The sequence below is a fragment of the Pomacea canaliculata genome, linkage group LG1 (genome assembly GCF_003073045.1).
Source record: "Pomacea canaliculata isolate SZHN2017 linkage group LG1, ASM307304v1, whole genome shotgun sequence".
NCBI lineage: Eukaryota > Metazoa > Mollusca > Gastropoda > Architaenioglossa > Ampullariidae > Pomacea > Pomacea canaliculata.
Window position 1 is genome coordinate 22,744,496 of NC_037590.1, and position 19,437 is coordinate 22,763,932.

The 19,437-nt window shown below is 35.3% G+C and overlaps 3 protein-coding genes across 5 annotated transcripts; 1 reads left to right on the top strand and 2 right to left on the bottom strand.

Moving 5' to 3' along the window:
• Positions 1 to 12: 12 nt before the first annotated feature.
• LOC112564824 (redox-regulatory protein FAM213A-like) lies at positions 13 to 3,407 on the bottom strand. 2 transcript variants are annotated; one of them, XM_025239906.1, is made up of 6 exons: positions 3,279 to 3,380; positions 2,587 to 2,784; positions 2,067 to 2,141; positions 1,691 to 1,828; positions 1,242 to 1,377; positions 13 to 698 (listed from the first exon to the last, which is right to left on the bottom strand). In XM_025239906.1, exons 2-6 carry the CDS (start codon positions 2,752 to 2,754, stop codon positions 583 to 585), a joined length of 633 nt encoding a protein of 210 aa, XP_025095691.1. In that variant the 5' UTR covers positions 2,755 to 2,784; positions 3,279 to 3,380; the 3' UTR covers positions 13 to 582. The 2 variants fall into 2 exon arrangements, with proteins under 2 accessions (XP_025095691.1, XP_025095684.1); XM_025239899.1 differs by having other exon boundaries at positions 15 to 698; positions 3,294 to 3,407.
• On the top strand, positions 3,385 to 4,699 carry LOC112564841 (bolA-like protein 2). The gene is made up of 3 exons (XM_025239917.1): positions 3,385 to 3,538; positions 4,023 to 4,120; positions 4,431 to 4,699. The coding sequence occupies exons 1-3, from the start codon at positions 3,476 to 3,478 to the stop codon at positions 4,528 to 4,530; spliced, it is 261 nt and encodes an 86-aa protein (XP_025095702.1). The 5' UTR covers positions 3,385 to 3,475; the 3' UTR covers positions 4,531 to 4,699.
• A 1,686-nt stretch (positions 4,700 to 6,385) lies between these two features.
• Positions 6,386 to 19,425, bottom strand: LOC112564766 (AN1-type zinc finger protein 4-like). 2 transcript variants are annotated; one of them, XM_025239840.1, is made up of 7 exons: positions 19,010 to 19,425; positions 16,298 to 16,441; positions 15,752 to 15,970; positions 12,690 to 12,828; positions 10,801 to 11,652; positions 10,053 to 10,207; positions 6,386 to 9,271 (listed from the first exon to the last, which is right to left on the bottom strand). In XM_025239840.1, the coding sequence occupies exons 3-7, from the start codon at positions 15,910 to 15,912 to the stop codon at positions 9,136 to 9,138; spliced, it is 1,443 nt and encodes a 480-aa protein (XP_025095625.1). In that variant the 5' UTR covers positions 15,913 to 15,970; positions 16,298 to 16,441; positions 19,010 to 19,425; the 3' UTR covers positions 6,386 to 9,135. The 2 variants fall into 2 exon arrangements, with proteins under 2 accessions (XP_025095625.1, XP_025095616.1); XM_025239831.1 differs by having other exon boundaries at positions 15,752 to 15,941; positions 19,010 to 19,423.
• Positions 19,426 to 19,437: the final 12 nt, after the last annotated feature.

A 19,437-nucleotide genomic window follows, 5' to 3' on the forward strand; every position in this document is an offset into this window, starting at 1 on the left:
CTCAATGGCAGGATAAAATGGTTGGTAATGAGAACTTTATTTTGAAGTTTTGTTACATTTAAAAAAAAGTCATTTTTAGCCTCTCCATACTTAATTAGCAGAACAGGCATTCAGGCCTGTGCTTCACACTATGATCACGAGTGTGGCTACCTACAATTCTCAGGATGATGCTGGGAGAACATGGCTACTTCTGGTTACCTGCATTTCAGTCACAAGTAAAAGTTTGATTCCCACTTTCCAATCCAACGTTCCTATTTTCCTATTATACTCTGCCATAAGTGTCAGTGTCTATGTCTATTTGGTAGACAATAAATGATTTTGTATCTTGTGCTCTGGCCAAAGGGTTGGAATAAGTTTTCATATACACAACCTTTAATAATTTGGCACACAGAAAATATTGATGACCAAACTGACAAAATCTGCAAAATGTTATGTTTATAATCACATCCATGTTTATTCTATCACTTTGATAACATTTTACAAATTGTTAAATGGCTTTTTCAATTGAAAACCTAAAATATGCAATTTTAACTATTATTTTAACAGCCCCTTACTGAATATTCTCAAGCATTAATTTGTAGGCTATTTAATTTTTCTCACTGCTGCTGCTATGTCGGAGATGCTTGCCATGTCCCCAAACTCTTTCTCCCTGTGCTCATACAAAATGCCTTGGTCTGCTGGGCCAACAACAAACATACCTGAAAACCAAAAATGGGTTTTTGAAGTCCTTCCTCCAAATCAAATTTTAAAATAAAGTTTTATCAGAAGACAAACAAAAAAAAATGTTACAATTTGTAAACTCCTGGAGCATGTGAATACAAGCTGTGATGTTCATAAAACTTGAGGGAGTTGGCTAGAAAACTGTTTTAAAAAAAAAAAAGGTCTATGAATTTTAACAAACATTGGTCTGAATGCTTTATAGAAAATTTAGACTACATCACTAAGCATCTTTAGAATACTGCTTTAGAAGCTTAAAATTTAGGAAGTCTTTGAACTAAATAGCAGAACATTACAAATACACGCTCATGCAAAGCATAGAGAATATGGCAAATATTCAGTACAAATATTTTCAACTTGTACTTCGCAATTAAACTTTTGACATGTTTAGAGAAACATTAGGTAGCATATGGCTGTGAAATATTTCAATTAAAGATGACCTCTCTGTTAATGGCTTTTAACATTTTGTTTAAATGTATAAAAATAGCTGAATTATGAAAAAGTCATTTTGTCTGATACAGTACCACCAAGAATTCTTCCCTCGCCTTCAAGGTTACCATTCACACCCCTCTTCCAACTGCGAATGATGTTTTTCCATACTGTGGCTCTCAGTAAGCCAGATAAAAACATGCGCCTTTCCACTGGACCATAGAAATGTTTCTGCAAGCGATATAACAATATAATGTACTGAAAGGAAGGGGGGAAAGCTAACATTTAAAATGTGACTACATGTATATCAGGACTACTTGGCATTTGGATTTGCATAAGCCTGATGCCACTACCAGTGGACCAGCGAAACTGTTTTGTCAACTACTGAAGAGATAAATGAATATAAAGTTTACTCTGGCGAAAAAACTTAGGTTGAAGCTGAAGAAGACAGATGTTTGAAAGAGTTAGCCTATGCCCTATGGTAGCCTTTACTAAAGCAGGCAAAAGATAAAATACAAAACAAAACAATAATGACACAACATACCTCAGCATCAAGGAAAATTCCATCACCTTTGAAGAAGGGGGAGAACTGCTCCACACCCAGTGATTCATGGACCACAGCATATAGTGGAACATGTCTCAGGGTCAGTTCGGCTTTCAGTTTTGACAGTTCAAGTGCTTCCTGTAAGATAATAAAATTACAAATGTTTAAAAACACAGAACTAATTCTAAAGATTTGAAAATGCTTGTTAGGCTCTGAAAAGTTATAAAATCACAAATCTACTCATACAGGTACATAAAACACATTTTTACCTGACATGCCTACAAGTCACACAAAGTGTATATATTATTTTTTAGTCCTTTGATGTGAAATGGGTATGATGCAGCAGATGATAAACTGCAGCAACATGTTTCACTACCTCACGGCAAAGTAAGCATCCTGGCCGACGGACTACCATAATCACAGCACCTGAGGCTTCCCAAAGTTCTTTAGCCTGTGTAAAATAAATTATAATAAAAAGGTACAATGTGTTTACGAATTCTTTGAAAACATAAACAACAGGTATCTGAAATACTTTACTTGTCATACCATTACTGTCTCAAGATCTTGACTTTTGCAGAAGTAAAATAAATCTATTTCATGCTCTTTCATCCCTGCAAAAATATTTAAATTGCCTTTTTTATAAAAAAAATCAGCAGTCATTAAAACAGGCAGGAAAGCAGGAGACAGGAAGAAGTGGAGCACACAAAGCCTCATAATAAAAAAATTATTGATTTATGGAAAGGAATTAATAATAAACTCTTTAGTCATGCATCGAAGTAAGCTTATTTTTAGAGGCAAGTGAAGTGATTTTGTTACTTCCTTTCATTGTAAGGGAATTAAACTGATATTTAAGAGTTTACTGATCTCTGTTAATCACTGCTGTTTCTGACAAAAACCTTGAATTTTCGTGGCATGAGATCCAGTGTTTGTAAAGTTATATCAGCAAGATATGCCAAGGTAGCAGGCTCTGGTTGTAGGATAAACGGGTTAACTGGCAGATTGCACAGTACTGCAAAACTAGCTGTTAACCCAGCAACACCTAAAAACCAGCTGCATGTTTTCATGTTGATCTATCAAAAGGTGCACAATTTAATCTGCAAAAAAGTAACAAACAGCTTTTCTCAAAAACTTGATAATCACAAATTTTTTTCACTTTGTGTACTGAATGATGAAACAATGACATATATTTATCAGGATGAATGTCTTCAGTTGATTGATGTAGTATTTAAGCTTACAGAAAAACTTTTGGCATTAGAGATCTATGCTCATAAAATCTACTTGCATTTGATTTCTATAGTTTAAATTTTTTAATATTCTTATCGCCTAACGAAACGTCATAAAGTTTTCTCCAAAAGAAAGTAATAAATTCATCTATTTCCTTCGTTCTAGTTTTTTTAGACAGTTAATTCTTTTTTTATAATTTAATGCAAGCTGTAATAATAAAACCACCAAAACTTGGTTCTACGGAGCATTCATACACACTGAATTTTATCATTGTTTTTACTTCTGAATTTTTTTCAGATACTTTTAGAATTTTTTTCTGCTCAACAGTTGTTGCACAACAATGTTCGTTCAAAGTAATATATACATGTGTCAAAAATACCATAATCACACTGGTATGGGGTTTCCCTCCAGCGTAGCTAAACTTTGAACGCCTTTACAATTAAGAGTAACTGCCCATGCTCACGTCGTCTGCTTCTCTGGACAAGCAAGGAACACGACTCTTCTGGCTGTTTGCGAGTAGTATCCCTTCTACTTGAATTTCTCTCATAGAAGACAGCCAATATGGGGGTGTCGAAGGATGTTATAGAAGAAAAACTTAAGGAGAACCTGGAAGCAACGCATATTGTTAGTAACATGATCACGAATATATTGTACTGTACAATTTAGCTCTTAAAGTCTAAAATTTATTTTGAACATTAGTTGCAATAGTGAAACAATGACGGGCAATCAGGAGGGAAAAAACATAGATGTTTGATTTTTGTGATTTGTGGATAGATTGGCAGATAAATCAAAGAAGACGTCTTTTTGAAAAACAGAGAAGAATGGTGATGAGCAGACTGAACAAAGGGGAGTGGGGCGCAGAGTTGTCTGTCTTTAATGAAACACCTTTCATGAACCGGGTGGTTTTATTTTTTAATCGGTTAAAATTATGTGAGAGTCAATACATTTGTTCCTTAATTTGAAGACGGAACATGGATGAAAAAAAAAAAAAAAAAAAAAAAATTGCATACATTGTCATGCAGTCTCTTTATGCTCAGGTAAGTTGCACTTTAACTTTTCAAACTTAGGGATAATAAAATTTGTCACCATTGTATGGTTTTAATTGCAGGAAGTTGAAGATATGTCAGATGGATGTGGAGCAAAATTTCAAGTTTTGGTTGTTTCACCAAAGTTCAGAGATGTCAAACCAGCCATCAAAAGACATAGGTAATGATAATTGAAGTATACAAACTTCTGAATTCATTGGTACATAAGCTTATGTACTGTGACTTTTCATTAAATCTTTATAGCTATTGCTATTAGCAATTTACTGAAGAGTGACACTGCCAGTTAAATAGCATCTGCAAACTTTTGGCAGGGAGTTAAAATTGTAACCATGCATTATCATACTATCATTGTTGTCAAGCAATCAAATATAACAGTTGTGGCATAATTATGCTGGTTATTATCTTCTTACAGATACAAATATATCTGAAAAAAGCCTTTTGCAAGAATAATGCTGGTCATTTGGTTTCAGACTAGTGCATGCAGCCCTTGAAGATGAAATGAAGAAAATACATGCCATTCAGCTGAAGACTCTGGCACCAGAAGAATGGGAAGAACAGAAGCAGTCCTAATGTTTTGTGGGGGTGTGTGTTTTAGGACTAAGTGAGCTGTTACATCGTCATTCATAATATTGTATGTATAAATGCCAGAATGAAGTGATTCAAGTGCTCTACGTCCATATGACATTTCTTTTAAAACAATGGTTTCTTGTACTAGGGCTCATTAAATTTGGTGAGAGTTTTTCTTTTTTTTTTCCAACTTATTTAAGGAAAGCATGGTATTTATAATTATGTACACCAGTTTTGGTGGTACTGCATATAGAAAGTCCTCTTTGAAGCCTCCTCCATCAGGTTTGAAGCTCCAATATGAAAAGAACGCACACTACAGTCTTTCTCCTGGCTGCCTCTCTCAAAGCCTAGGAAGATTCGGTGCTCCAATATACAAAGAACACAAAAGAAAAAAAGCTTGGACAGAAAAACACAGTCTTTAAACTCTTAACAATCATTCAGTTTTAAATTTACAATACTACTAATCAAATATTCCTCAATTACTAATTTACAACCAATCTGATTACAAAAATTAAAAAAAGCCTGACTCAGACTTGGCTAACAGGTTCTTAAGTTGCTTAGTCTTGTTACTCCTTGAGGAGCACAGGCCGCAGGCTTTCAAGTAAATAGATTAAATCTCTTCTAACAAGCCTGATCAGGGCTTCACACATTAAGCCTTGCCATGACTTCACAGGTTAAGTTTTGCCAGGACAACAGTGAAAAAAAACCTCTGGAATCCCCAATATAGTAAAGGGGAGACTATTCCAAAATGAAATAAAACAATAGCAAATTGTTCATTGGTGATAAGGGTAAGTACTGTCACCTTTTTTTGAGGGGTGGGGAGGAGGGGAACTGCTGCTGGAGATCCCTACCATCCATAGTATGCTGGCCAGGGTGAAAGAAACAGACTATGTTCAGGACATTTTGTTCTAACCCCTTATGTCTAAGGAGGTGAGCAGAACAATCATGAACAAGGTTGTTTAGTCACTCAAAGGGCTGTGGAACTCCACTGCTGCTTCAGTCTGAACAGTCCAGTCAATTAGCAACCCTATGCTCTGAGTCCTCTGTGCAAGTTTGTGACTGCAGCTTGAGTGTCTCTGCACTTGCTGGTTTTGCCACAGGATTTTAAGGGTATTCCGAGCCAAAGTATGACTTTAGAGGTGCTACTCTTATCTGCCCACCCCATAATAGACAGCAAAATAAGTAGCAAAACTGAAAGATGCATTTCTTAGTTTTCAATCAAAATCAAACTTATTGACCATCAAATATTTTGTCTGAATGCTGATAATCTTGCTGTGCATGACCAAGTTCTAAATTACATAGTGCTTAAACAACCCCACACTACACTTATGAAACTTGGGACATACATTATTATAATTTTTAGTAGAAAAATTACTGTAACCTGTTAGTGATGGATATGATTTTAAGGTATAAGACAGCATACAGTTCAGAAGGAGGCATGGCTTTTGTCAATTTACTGTTGGAATTGGTGCTGACCTAAGCAATTGAAATTTTAAAAAGATTCAAACATTTAGACAAAACAGTTAGGAAAAAAAGTTTTGTTAGAAGTGTACTATAAAAGTTTAGTGTCATATTTTACAATACATTATTGAAAAAGATGATACAATGTTAGCTCTTTCATTCTTATTACTCCCAACAACCTTATGACTTTCCCATCAGACCAGCTATGCAATGGTCACGTTCAAGGAAACATAATCATTTTGCTGCTATCTTAGATTTGCAGATTGTTAGATCTGTAACCTGTATAACATCTATGTACATTTACACAACACATGTGTAGATAAGGTAAAAATTGATCTTGCAAATAAACATTACATGCACCATCCTTACCTTCAAATATTAAAACCAAACAACCACGTTCTCTGTCCAGGTGACCAACATTTTTAAGCATCATTTTTATTCACGCTTGTTTATAGTGCACAACATTCAATCACATGAGTATAATAGAACATAAACATGGAAGATTTAGGGTTGTCATTTTCTTCAAAATGCAATTAAAATCCAACCGAGAATTGAGTTTTCTCAAAAAAATACGTCTATTTTAAAGTGTATCTTCTTGAATACACAGAATTATTGATAAGGTCCTGTTGTGTCGTGCTTCATATGTTAGACTCCAGTTCAATGATATAGTTTCATTTGTGTCACTCGTGCTTCTCTTCCATTGCAATGGGCCTGTTTCAATTCCTGTGTGGTGATCAACATGCACCAGGAGACTTTGCTACAGTTGGTGAATCCTGTAAGCTGCTTAGCTGTTGATCTATGTTCTGACTATACCTTTGGGCATGACGGACATTTTATTCATCACTGAAACCATAACGTTGATGACTAGTGCAAAAAACTCATTCTGGCAGGCTACCAGAACATGTCTTTTCTTCACCCAGAAGCAGGTTGCATTGCTGTCATCATCTACAGGGATTGTCTTCACAGGTAATCTTCTTTCTGCGTCCACCTCCCATTCACTAAAACCACCTTTAAAGCAGCAGAACTTACTATTCACACTACCTTATCAACCATCTTCTGTGCATTTGCAAGCTGATAGATTCTACTGGGTACCATGAGCCATTTCACAGCATTAGTGCATTTTATGTCTCCTAAAATTATTCATAGCTATTATTCAATTTATTTTACAGTAAAATGCACTAAGATTTGTTTACATTTATATATTGCTCCTCAACTGCAAATTTTATTCAAAAAAAAAAAAAAAATCTGCCTAATAGACTAGTCTCCCTTTTGAAATATAGTTTTAACTCAAGAAAACTGCTAAAAGACTTCAGGCTTCATCTCGATTAACATCAAAGTTATACACAGTACTTGGAAGGAAAAGGTTTGGAATGAAGAGCTACTACCAATCACCATGAATGAATTCTAGCACTACTACATGCCTTAACTCAGAGTTTACCACTAAGCACTTGGAATGTAAAATTACCATCACAACATTTCCTCTGTCCCATAATCTTCAAATAATGTTTATCACTTCATGAAAATATGCCGAGGAACCTCTAATGGCTGTTTCCTATAGTATTTGAAGGATACACAATAGATACAGAAATCTAATAATTGTAGAAGAAATATTAAAGGTTATGCCAATAAAATTAAAGAATATTTACAGATTATGTAGTAAGAAATGCTGGTACACTCACACATACCAAAATAAATGAAAATATTTATGCCACGCTAGCTCAAACATTTAAGATTATGTTCAAACACACAAAAATAGAAAAACAGCATAACTGTTAACTGTGCATGTGCTTTCACTCATACACACTTGCTTCCCACAGGCACACATTTTCATGTAGACATTTCTAGACATGGTATGCATCTGTAAGACATTTAAATAGCAGCAGCTAAGTAAGGACTTTTGAACATCAAAATGTCAAAACTGATTCTGGACAAATATAACAAGTAACAGCTGTCGGTGAAGTTATATCTCACACAAGAATTTAGTTGCGAGTTTTTTGAGTGCAAAACAAGCCAGTCTGTCTGGATGTAGAAAGCCATGTTAGGATATTCTGCCTCATTTATAAACTATTAACAAACAGATGAGTTCAAAGGCAGTAACCATATTTCACCAGAACAATATATGCTCCCACCAGGAATGCACCACTATGGTCATAGTACAGAATATGTTATAGGAGCAAACGTAACTGTCTAATGTTCACCCAGATGTTAAAACCACTTCAACCAGACATTATGCACAGCATATATAAAAACCAAACACTATAACACACTTGCATGAGGCCATTTTCTTTCTGTTTTAAAACCAAACAGAACGGCCATGAAAGAGGTTTCTTTGACGTTTATTTCAATCTCCAATGATAAGACTCTTGCCATATCACAATTCATCGAAAGACCTTAAGAGTTTCATTTGCAGCAGCAGAGTACCTTTGAGGTGGATTATAAGTATGCAGTAGGAGAGAAAGAATAGAAATGTGGGACAGAAAAGGAAAATTAGAGAAATGCATTAAAATACGCAGCATTTAAAAATAGCTCAATTGTTTCCTGTACAAAGGAAATACAACTTCTGATAGTGGACAAATGCAATATTACACGACTAAAATTCCTTTCAAAAATGTTATTACAAAAATTTAATATCTTCAGTATAAAAAATTGTTCTATACTATTGTCCTAAACATTTCTCTTTCATATACACATGCTGCATGCCATTTTGTCAACATCATCATTCATACCTTATAGGACACAATGGTCATCACAGTATAGGTTGATCTGTAACAAGCTAGAGTATAAACTCCATAGAGAAACGATGGATTGATTTCACTCCATCTTCATCCTTTCCCTTCACACAATTTAAAGACTGAGAAGAACTCTGTTCCTGCTGTTGCAAATATAGTAAAAAAATTGGTTAAAGAGAAAACAGATGATGCTCTAAAATAAATCTTAAATTTGTCAAAATTTTAAGATCAGGGAAAAAAATGCTGTTCTCACTTTGGTCCCATTAAAAAAAAATCCTGGGGAGGAACACTTCATAAAGGATAATACAGATTCTAACTACATGTATGCTTTCACACAAATAACAAAAATGAACAAGAAAGAACCTAGGCCCCTTGAAGTTTATGTTCTTCTTTGAAAATGCCCAAGGCTGAAACTTGTTTATATTTTCGGCAACTTTGGGGCAGTGACAACAGGATTGTTTTGTTCTAGCAGCTTGCGACCCTCAGACTTGTAGTCAAAAGTACAGTCGTGAGATTCTGCATAGCGATGTGAGGCACAAAAGTTGTTGCCACATCTGTAGAAACACAAATTACCAATTGGAAAAAAACTTACAACAGCAACAGATAACTACATGACAAAACATACATCTAGACTAGCTATTTTACTAAATTATCTGTGATATAAGAATGAAAATAGTAATTATAACTATGGTATTAAAGACATAAGTTGAAGACACTTGTGATCTGTATCTGAAACTCATATACAACTCTAACCATCATGCACAATGTCTAAATTATTCTATTTTTGTTTAGAATAGCTATGGAGATGAATACTATACCCTATTCCATATCTGCCATAGCAAAACAAAGCAGCATAACTGTCATCAAGTATAATTTCAACTCTCATTACATGTACCCTCATATATACACTACTTGCTATACGTGTAACTGCCCATAAATGTGACTATTTTAGGTAAGGGAATTATCATGTCCCAGAAAAATGACCTACAAGCAAAAGGATGAAATGCTGAGATAAGGAACTTCCACACCAATGTGATTATGGATGAGCATAAATCTTAAGTTGTTTTTTTTTTTTTTTAAGGTAATGTGGATGTTAATAAAGCTGGATTATACATGTTCTGGAAAGTAAATAGTCATGCTGAAGTTTTAAATTTCAACGGCAATACAACTAAACACAGCATTTTTAAGTTTTCATTCTACCAAAAGAGTCAGTGCTTATGCATTCCCAATTCAATAATTTCTTTCAATCTTTTACATGGAAGCTAAGAAACAGGTTTGCATATTGACCAAAAATAAAAAGAAACAAAAATAACCCCGATGACAGATATTGTCTACCTGCATTGGTAACTTGTAGCTAATCCTGTCTTTTTTGCACATACATAGCAACGTTTGCTTGCTTTCTTTTTGGCCTTGACTGGTGGCAGTCGATGCGATGAGGTCATAATCCGCCCTTCTCGACTTGCTGACATTCTTAATCTTGTTGTACCAGACTATAAAAAGAACATGATTAATTCAGGATTTGCGAACAAAAATAAACAAGCCATCCATCATTTAAGAAGAAGGAGCCAGAAAACAATTTACCTAAATGAAGACATAACTACTTAGGATGAAAAAATAACAGAAATTTAAAAAGCAAGGATTTTAAGTATTTTAAACTATGAAGAGTGAAGTTTTAAATTACAACGGGGATTTTACAAGAAATAGTATAAGATGTTTTGATAAAATGTGGCAAATGTAAGATGCAACATCAAAACTTCTGTGGGGCGGAGTTTTGACTGCATTCCCTCCCCTTCACTAATCTTTTTTTTGTTATTGGCTATAAAGCCTTAAAGGAACTTTTTAGCCAGACACATTATGTCAAATGACCATGTCTTACATGCTTTGACCATGATCTTCACATGAAAGTTTGCCAAACAGTCGCATATTTGATGACATCCGTCCAGTTAAAAGGTCAATTTCACAACTGGAACATTATCTATTGCAGTCATTCTGTCCCTGGTTCAGTCATTGTCTAAACATCTAGACAAGAAGATAAAACACAAAGAAAGAGAAGTAGGAAAATAGGTCACCAGTAAATATTTACCATTATTCTACCCTCAGGGGTTGGGATGTGGGCCTCTTGGATACAATAGTTGCTGAGACGGGACTTGCTAGCACTAGAAACAATAGTGCCCATATGAGAGGTGCCAAGCTTTTCAATAGATGCTTGACGGAGTATCCCAGACATTGTGCGTGCTTCTCCTGTGGTAAGGTTCTCAAGAGCAATCTCCTTACGCCGATCCACCCCAGGGAAACGACTGGAAGTTGTGGGCCTTGAAAAACCATCTGCCCGTAGACCACTAACAGTCATATCCTTCCGAGCTGTCAAGGGCGATCTCTTGAGAACTTCCCCAAGCGTTTCCAGCAACCCTCCATCTCCCATGGAGTTCTTATGGGTTAGCAAGCTTTCTGAGGTAGAAGCTAATGTATGCAAATCTTTTCTGGAGAAAGCAACTGGAGAGCCAGTTTTGCATTCTAATAAATCTGACTTGGGTCTCGGCAACTCAGAAGTTTGTGACAAGTCTCCTGCCTCTCCAGTAGCATCCTCTGTGGAAGGACTGGGGTGCCTTGCATTGACCGTTGTTAACAGAAGGCTAGGCGCTGAAGACGACTTATCTCTGCCCTCACCACCAGCTGCTGCAGCTGCAGCCTCAGCAAGTTTTTCAGCAGCTGCTGAATAGGTGCTAAATGCTGCAGCAGCCGATGAAGCTGCCACTGCTGAGGATGTGGTCAAAGTGGTGGTGCTTGCAGAGGGAAATGTTTGCCCAACAGGTGGCAAGCAGGCATTTTTGTTGAATGTGTTGCTGAATGAATGGCCACCACTTGAGAGATGGCGCAGCCGAAGATGTGTCCCTGAGTGACTGGTGCGGCCTGAAGAAGGTGGCTTTGGTCTTTTCTATGCCACAAATAAAAGATACGGTCAATTTTATAATCTTCATTAATAGCTGAGATGTTCATCAAGCCATGTCTAATTGAATCCAAGCCCACTATGCTTTTTTCCAAAGCCTGTACATAAGCTGTATGCAATGTTTAATTATCTTACATTAGCACAATATGTGCACATGGACCAAAATACTATCATACCCTTTCTTTAACGTTTCTGAATTTCTGTCAATTAACAGGAAAAAAGAATGTCAGTTAATGCAAGTGTACAGATTCTGAAAATCCTAAACATCACGCTGCAGGGTTTTTAAACAACTGTGAAGAGGATATAACAACATTGAGTGGTGCAAAAATTTTCATCCCTTTCCACCACAACTAAATTTCATCTCTTTACCAGGACTACAAGCCGCAAAAATTTGTCTGTCGACTTTTGCCTACTCTTCATCAATCAAGAAATTGTAAAAAATAAGAAGAGTCAAACAAATCTTTACGCTTGGCAAACTACAGATCAGACAAAGAAATTTGGAATGCCTAGATCCAAATAAAACAGATGGCAATCTTTTACAAGAAATAACAATATGTCTGAAAATAAAATTAAGAAAGGGCACTGGAGATGCCTGCTTTCTTTAAGATTTGATAGAAAATGCCTATCTGTATCAAATCAAGAACAGTTCATTTCTGCATGGTTTGAATTTAAATTATAGTTCTTGTTTTTTTCTCTTATCACTTTTAGGTATTTTTGGATGATTTTTTAAAAATGCTTCGTGTGTACCTGAGTATTTCAATGGCATACATCACAATATGTTAAGGAAGGTGAGCCAGGTAAAGTTTCCGAAGACTATTAAGTGATGTTTTGTGTAAATGTTAGTTATTCATTAAAAATACAAGCAATGATACAGCAAACCTTAAGTTTTAGTAGCTAATCCTCTGGGATATAATTAGCAGAAATGCTTTTTTTCTATCAGTCTTTTAAGTCTTATTATTTGAAGGACTTATGTCTGTAATTTTAGATAACAAGTGCTATTTATATTTAATCTGAAATATAGCTACCTTTCTGGTGAGGCTCATCTTCTCCATGTTGATTCTGAGCTGGTCCAACTTTTCTTTCATCTTGTCATTTTCTTCCACTTTCTCTTTAGTGTGAACCTCTTCTTCCTCCTCCTCCTCATTGAGGTTGTATACTGATGTGCTGCAAATATAGCACAAAACAGTCTGCCCACTTTTACACCCACTCAAAAAACAAAATTCTGTACTTGTAAACAGGATGTATAATACAAGTATTTAAACACAACAGTACTATTGAAAACATGCAAGTATGGAAGAATATCATTTAATTACAAATTAATTGAAATAAACTGTTTCTTTCTCTTCCTGTTAAAATCACATTAAATTTCAAAACTAAGCATGTTGATGCTTATTTTAGTAGACAGTTTTAAATCAATTTAATCACACATGACTTTATCACAGATAATAAAATAATAACATGATTTAAATTGAACATCTCCTACTTGACAAGTAGCTTTATGCACTGTACAGTACACAAACATATAACACAAAGTTTGGGGCCCAACATCATTCCATAATAAGAGGTATTATCAACACAGCATTTGTATAGAGACTATACAAACCATCATGAACAACAAGACACCGCAGATAAAATCGACCATAAAATCAGAGCAGACACCAAAGCTCAGTCAATGAAGAACACACAAGCATGTCATGCATGTCACAAACCAAGTACATCAAGAAACAACAGACGGGCATGAAAGCTGTCATGCCAGTCAGGCACAGCCTCATTTTCATAATAATAAGAATTAAGTACCCTCTCTACTATCAAACATGGGCTCAAGGTGCTTTACATGTATACACATAAATGAAGTAGTTTTAGCACACACTTGTCAGCAGGCACCAAATGCATCTAACAGATTAATTCACCATAATTCAAATTATAACTCTATCTCACACACACACAAACACTTTCTCTGTCTGCAGGAAACTGGAATTCTTGGAGAAAACCACTAATGGTCAGCTCTATAAACAGGTGTCTCATCCAGAGAGACATATCTGAGCTAACATCCAAACCCACAACACCAAACTCTTACCATCATGGTGACAAGCACTTTAGCAACAGCCCTAGTTTCTGCTTAATTTAAGCTTTGGTACAGCGTATTCTGGGGACTTTTGTTTAAAAAGATGGTCTGCTATTCACTACCAGTTTTTGTTCCACTTTCTGCTACATTAATAAGCTTACATTTTAAAAGGTAAAGATTTATTTAAGAGAATAATGTTTTAGTAAGGATTTCTTACTAATGCAGGGCTTCTGCTAAGGCTAAATTCTTTGGGGTCCCAGGGACCCCTTCTTCAGATTTTTTAGGGGTCCCTGTTCTTCGCCCAACTTTGAATGTGACCCCATCGACGAAAATTGAAGGGGTCCTCCGAACTTTTAATGCGTACTGTACGCAATTTTTTGCGTAAGCAGAAGCCCTGCTAATGTGTAACAGAGAAAACATCACTCCAGGTGAAGTACCTCAAATAGCTGGGCTTTTGAAAAAACTAGCATGTGTCATGTGTACATGTGTGATTGCACCTTAAAATGAGAGGATTATTTTAATAGTTGTCTCACCTTACAGTGACAGGATTAAAAAAGTAAACATTTCTCTGTAAATAATAGCTGATTACAACACTGAAGCACAGTATGGGCAGGTGCAGCAGTCAGAATGAGGTGAAAGGCTTTTTCAACAAATTAAACTAAAAAAAAAAATGATTAAGGAAAAAAAAAATAAAGTAAACACCAAGACAGATTCCAACATCTTTATCTTATTCCAAGGTAACTAACATTGTAAAATGACACCCACTCCACATACACAGACTGGTCATGAAAATGGATTAGGGAGTGCACATTGCACAGATTAGGTGCAGTTGAGGTGACCCGCACAAAAAACATTGGTAATCCATCAGCCTTTTCTACAACTAAGAACAATCTGAAAGGGATTAAGGTGTCACTCATGCTAATGCTGTTATAAATTTACTTCTGTTTAACAGTCTTTACCCCTACCTTTCCTGAGGGTAAAACTGACCTACGTGATCTTGGTGTCATTTATTTGTCTTTCCAGAGTTCAAATAAATGTGACAAAGAAAACAGGTGGGGAGGGAGGGATTTACATGAAAGATTATGTGCAGTAATTTCATGCTTTTTTTTTCACTGCAGCTTGTACATAAAATGTTTATTATCACCTTAATTTACTCACAAGAAAAAAGGAAATAGCACTTTACATGCTTTTTTAAAAACTCTCTTCTTGATATCGGTATCTTTCTACTTAGAAATTTGTGCTTCTTGATTTTTCATAAAAATTATGACAATCACTAAAATAACAAATATAAAAGTAATAGTGAGGCAAAACATAAATGGTGGGTCAAAATATATTCTTTGTATTTAGACATCTGTTTATAAATTCTTGGTTATGATTAAGCTCCACCAGGACTCTTGCTTTCAGAATTTTTTAATGTGATGGATGTAGTTTTGGTGTTTCTGATATTAATAATAATGGGAACTTATAACACACAGCATCACAACCAAGATAGATCGCACTCTCTGCACAGACCTTTAATGATAAATGAAAGATAATAGCCAGTGGACAGTAAGGCACACTGAACAATACAAAGATGAGGTACAAGAGTAGAACGTAAAGCAATGGATGAAGGTAGGAAGGGATGTAGATATTATAAACAATGTAAGATGGAGTATTAATATATTCTCATATACTGTGAACAACCTGATGGTAAATAAAACCAATCTATAAATATGGATAATATTGACTTGCAAAATCTAAGAATAAAGATGAACAATTATTTTCTCTTTTACAAGGCAGCCATACTGGCAAATGTTAGCATTCATACAGCTCATGCTCTAACGCTACCAATGGTAACAAAAAAATCCCAGATATAAAGACATAAAGTGTCCACAGTGTCAACTATTGTGATGATAAATGGTTTACACCGACACATAAAAGAACCTCCAGAACACTACGGCATGACACGGTGATTGGAAAATCAAGGATAATTATCGAAATTTTTAAAAATCTAGTATTATCTGAGCATAAATTTGCAATTACCTTAGTGTTTCTGACAGAGGTGTTAATGTTCCATCACCTCGATCCACTACTCGAAAAAAATTAAGTTGATCCCCTTCACGAAAAACAAGAAGAGTCACATTACGGTTGTCTGGCAACTTGTCCAGGATTTCATCCTTGTTGGCTTCCATGTACTCAGCCATTTCCCTCAAAGCTGTATCCTCAACTGGAACTAAACCAAGTATTTACATGACTCAATATCTGCAAAAAGCACAATAAGCAAGCTTGATTCTTCTTGAATATGCAGAGTATGACATGTTTTGAACTGAGTTTTGCATAAAACTAATATTGTTGTTGTGTATATTTTATCCCTCTTGTAATGACCTTTTATTTGGTAAATATTAAATTTCAGAAAATAAATTGTTCATCTTCTGCAAGCAATGGCAATACCATGTAATAATAATAAAAACCATACTAAATATTAAAAAGTCGTTAAGAAGGCAAAGCTAGTGTACCAACATGGCAAAAAATGGCAAGCTATAAATAAAAAGCATATTATCAAAAGTATCCTATCACATTAAAACTCACTTCTGCGTGTATTGATGGGCCCACCCCTCAAGGCCAGTACCAGCTTAAGAGTGGCACCATTGTGGATCTGATAATCATGCAGGCAGTAATCATCCTCCAGTTCTATGGACTGCCATATCAGATGCTGATGGGAGATGGGAATTCCTGCATTTAAACAATATACATGTTCATGACAGATGCTATTTTGCTCAAGAGAATACATATCATAAATAAACAACAGGACTTTATTTCTGCATCTTCAATCTCCAAGCCACCTTTATGCACTCACAGAAACAAGTTTCCAATGTGCTACTTTTCCATTCCACCCCAGGAACATTTCCATTCCACTTCCAGGCATATGATAATGTCATGGATCTTTAACCACTTAAAACAATTTCACAGAAAGTAAAAATCTTTTCTGCAACATGAGTACTTATGCACCAGGAGTAGTTACACACCACATAGTACTAGTAACTTTGTTAGTAGCTTAGTTCTCTCTCTGTTTATCTTGCACAAATACATCATATGTAGCATTAGATTTTTATCCTTAAAAAGCAATGGTTGAGCTTAATTTAAGTAAGCAAATGAAAGGTTTAATAATTACAAAAAGAATGTCCAAACATTGATCATGCCTAGCTTCTTCTTTATCTCCTATCAATATATTTTAGCATTCAGCAGAGTGCCACATAAATGCAGCAACTATCAGCAAATTATGAAGTGGAACTAATAAATATGTACAATAATAATCTGTTTTGCTGAACTCAAACTTACTGACAATTAAGATAAAAAAAGATTATGGTTAGAAGAAAGTTTATATGCATAATATTATTAAATAAAATATGAAGACTGCAATGATAAAGGATTATCAAATTTTGGCAACTGATAATATATAATAAAACTGAATATAGGGTTGTACAAATGTTAAAATAGCCAACAACATTCTGAACACCATGATCATTGCAAACCAGTCACTGCATCAGCAGCAAGATCATGTACACTACTAAAAGTTTTAGTTCAAGAGACCATATGAGCTAACATTAGTATTTCAAAAAGTGATTTTTGATGGCATGATCAGAAGCAGACTATGTACAACAGAGAAACAGACAACCAAGAAGGACCATTATGAGTTTATATGCTCTTTCAGTACAGATCACGTAAGACCCCTCCTTTTCTGCCTTTGGTTCTGCTGTCCCTATTTCTTTTCTTTGCAATACCACTTGTGTAAGGGAAGGCTGCTTTGCAGGGGGGCAATTCAGCCATGTTCAACAATTTTTCTTTTTCACAGCTAAGCAGATTTGTAGTGGTTCTAAAATACACGATCCCAATGCAATTGATATGGAAGCCTTTCATTAATCATCTTTATCTCCATTCCTTGATCTACTTTCTGTTCTCTGAACAAGACTGAGAGTCACTTTTCTTCTTTTCTGAGTCTCCCAGTTCAGAATTCCTTGTCCCTTCCCTTTATTCTACGTCTTTGCTTGAAGACAAATGTAAAAACATTTCTGCCAGTTCTGGTGTGCTGGTGGATTTTCTCTGTACCTTCTCCTACCCTGATCCTGTGTTTGTCTTCTTGCATGTTTTGTTGACCATTTACCTATTCACCATTTACTTCATTGCACTAGGCACGAAACTTTTAATTGTGTGGGACAGAGATCATTTTCATTTGACTTTTTTGACATTTTACTTCTATTCACACATGCAGATGGCCACAGGTATTTTTAAAGAAAAGTGAAAAAAAATAAGGAAAAAAAATAATAAAGGACTACATACACATTTTCATGGTTCTTTTTTCCATTTATACTTTTCATTCATTTATTTCAATAAGTGTAACTTTATAGCGTTTTATAACAGATGCTTTGTTATTTTATTGAAAGCTAAGCTTAAAACTATATTTAAGAGATTTTAACTTAAACTTTTACAGCAATCTAATCTAAAATCCAAGTAAACTTTGATTTATTTAGTTTGAAGACCAAAATAACTTGTATTCTAGATCTGGTTGCCACTATATATAATGTTGTAGTATTTGAAAACAATATTTATACTGACTTTTCCCCACCCCCAACATACATGCATGTATGTGAACATGTACACACAATGATTCTCTCTTGAATTTACAGCATCTGTAAAAAATATTAAACCCACCCATCTTCTATGCAATATTCCTTAAAAATAATTGTGTGCCCTTGAAAGTTCTTAATGAGGTATTATTATACAAAGTAAAACTTAAATCTTTTAAAATACCAACTATTTAAATATGTTTGCTCATTAAATGCTTGATGGAAGTGTTTGGATTGCTCTACTTCTTTTCTGAAGCCTTCAGTGGTCTGCTGATTGTCTTCCTGTACTGACTGACTGCTATTTTCACACTGCCTTTGCTTTAAGGTTCAGAATTCTGTCTTCTGTAAATGCATGGATCATTGATTTATAGCTGAGGTTACCAATAGCAAACACTATTCCATATATCCTTTATTTTAAGTTCTAAGAAGTTCTTCTGTGAATGCATAGAACACTGTATCTAAGGTTGTTAGTAATCTGACTCAGCAAACATTTCTGTCAAATCCTAAAAGCTTCAGATCAACAACAAAATTTATTGAAGTATGTTGTTATTTGCTTCCACAAAAACCCAAATTTGTTTATTCGAGCTATAACTATTTAACTGAAGCCAATGAGCTATATTTTATGTTAGCAGTTTTGATTACATAATTTTTACAAACAAAGCTAAACAGTATTTACCTTCCAGTCTTTGAATCTTTGCTTTGACAGACATGACAGTCTCAAACGGCGAAACACGGAGCTCAAAAGCCGTCCCGGTCAAAGTTTCAATGTACAGTTCCATCCTGACAAGACTATTCAGGCCGAGGCCTTGTTTCATTTCCATCTAATCACTGTGTCATTGCCGAAAGTTATTCTTAAACCTCTAACAATGTCCAGGGAATGAACACTTGAATTTCCGCTCAAAAATCGGTTGCAAAAAAATAACAGCATTACATTTCAGGTTACTGCCATGATCTACAATTTAAGCTGTCAGGCTATCCGAAAATTCCAAAAGTTACGTGCGTAGTTCTGATTTCAGCTGGAGGTGTATGTAGAAGGATGTTTACACCTCCACTCTACATGAAACGATATGGTGTACTGTGGAATTCAGGGGACATTACAGTTGC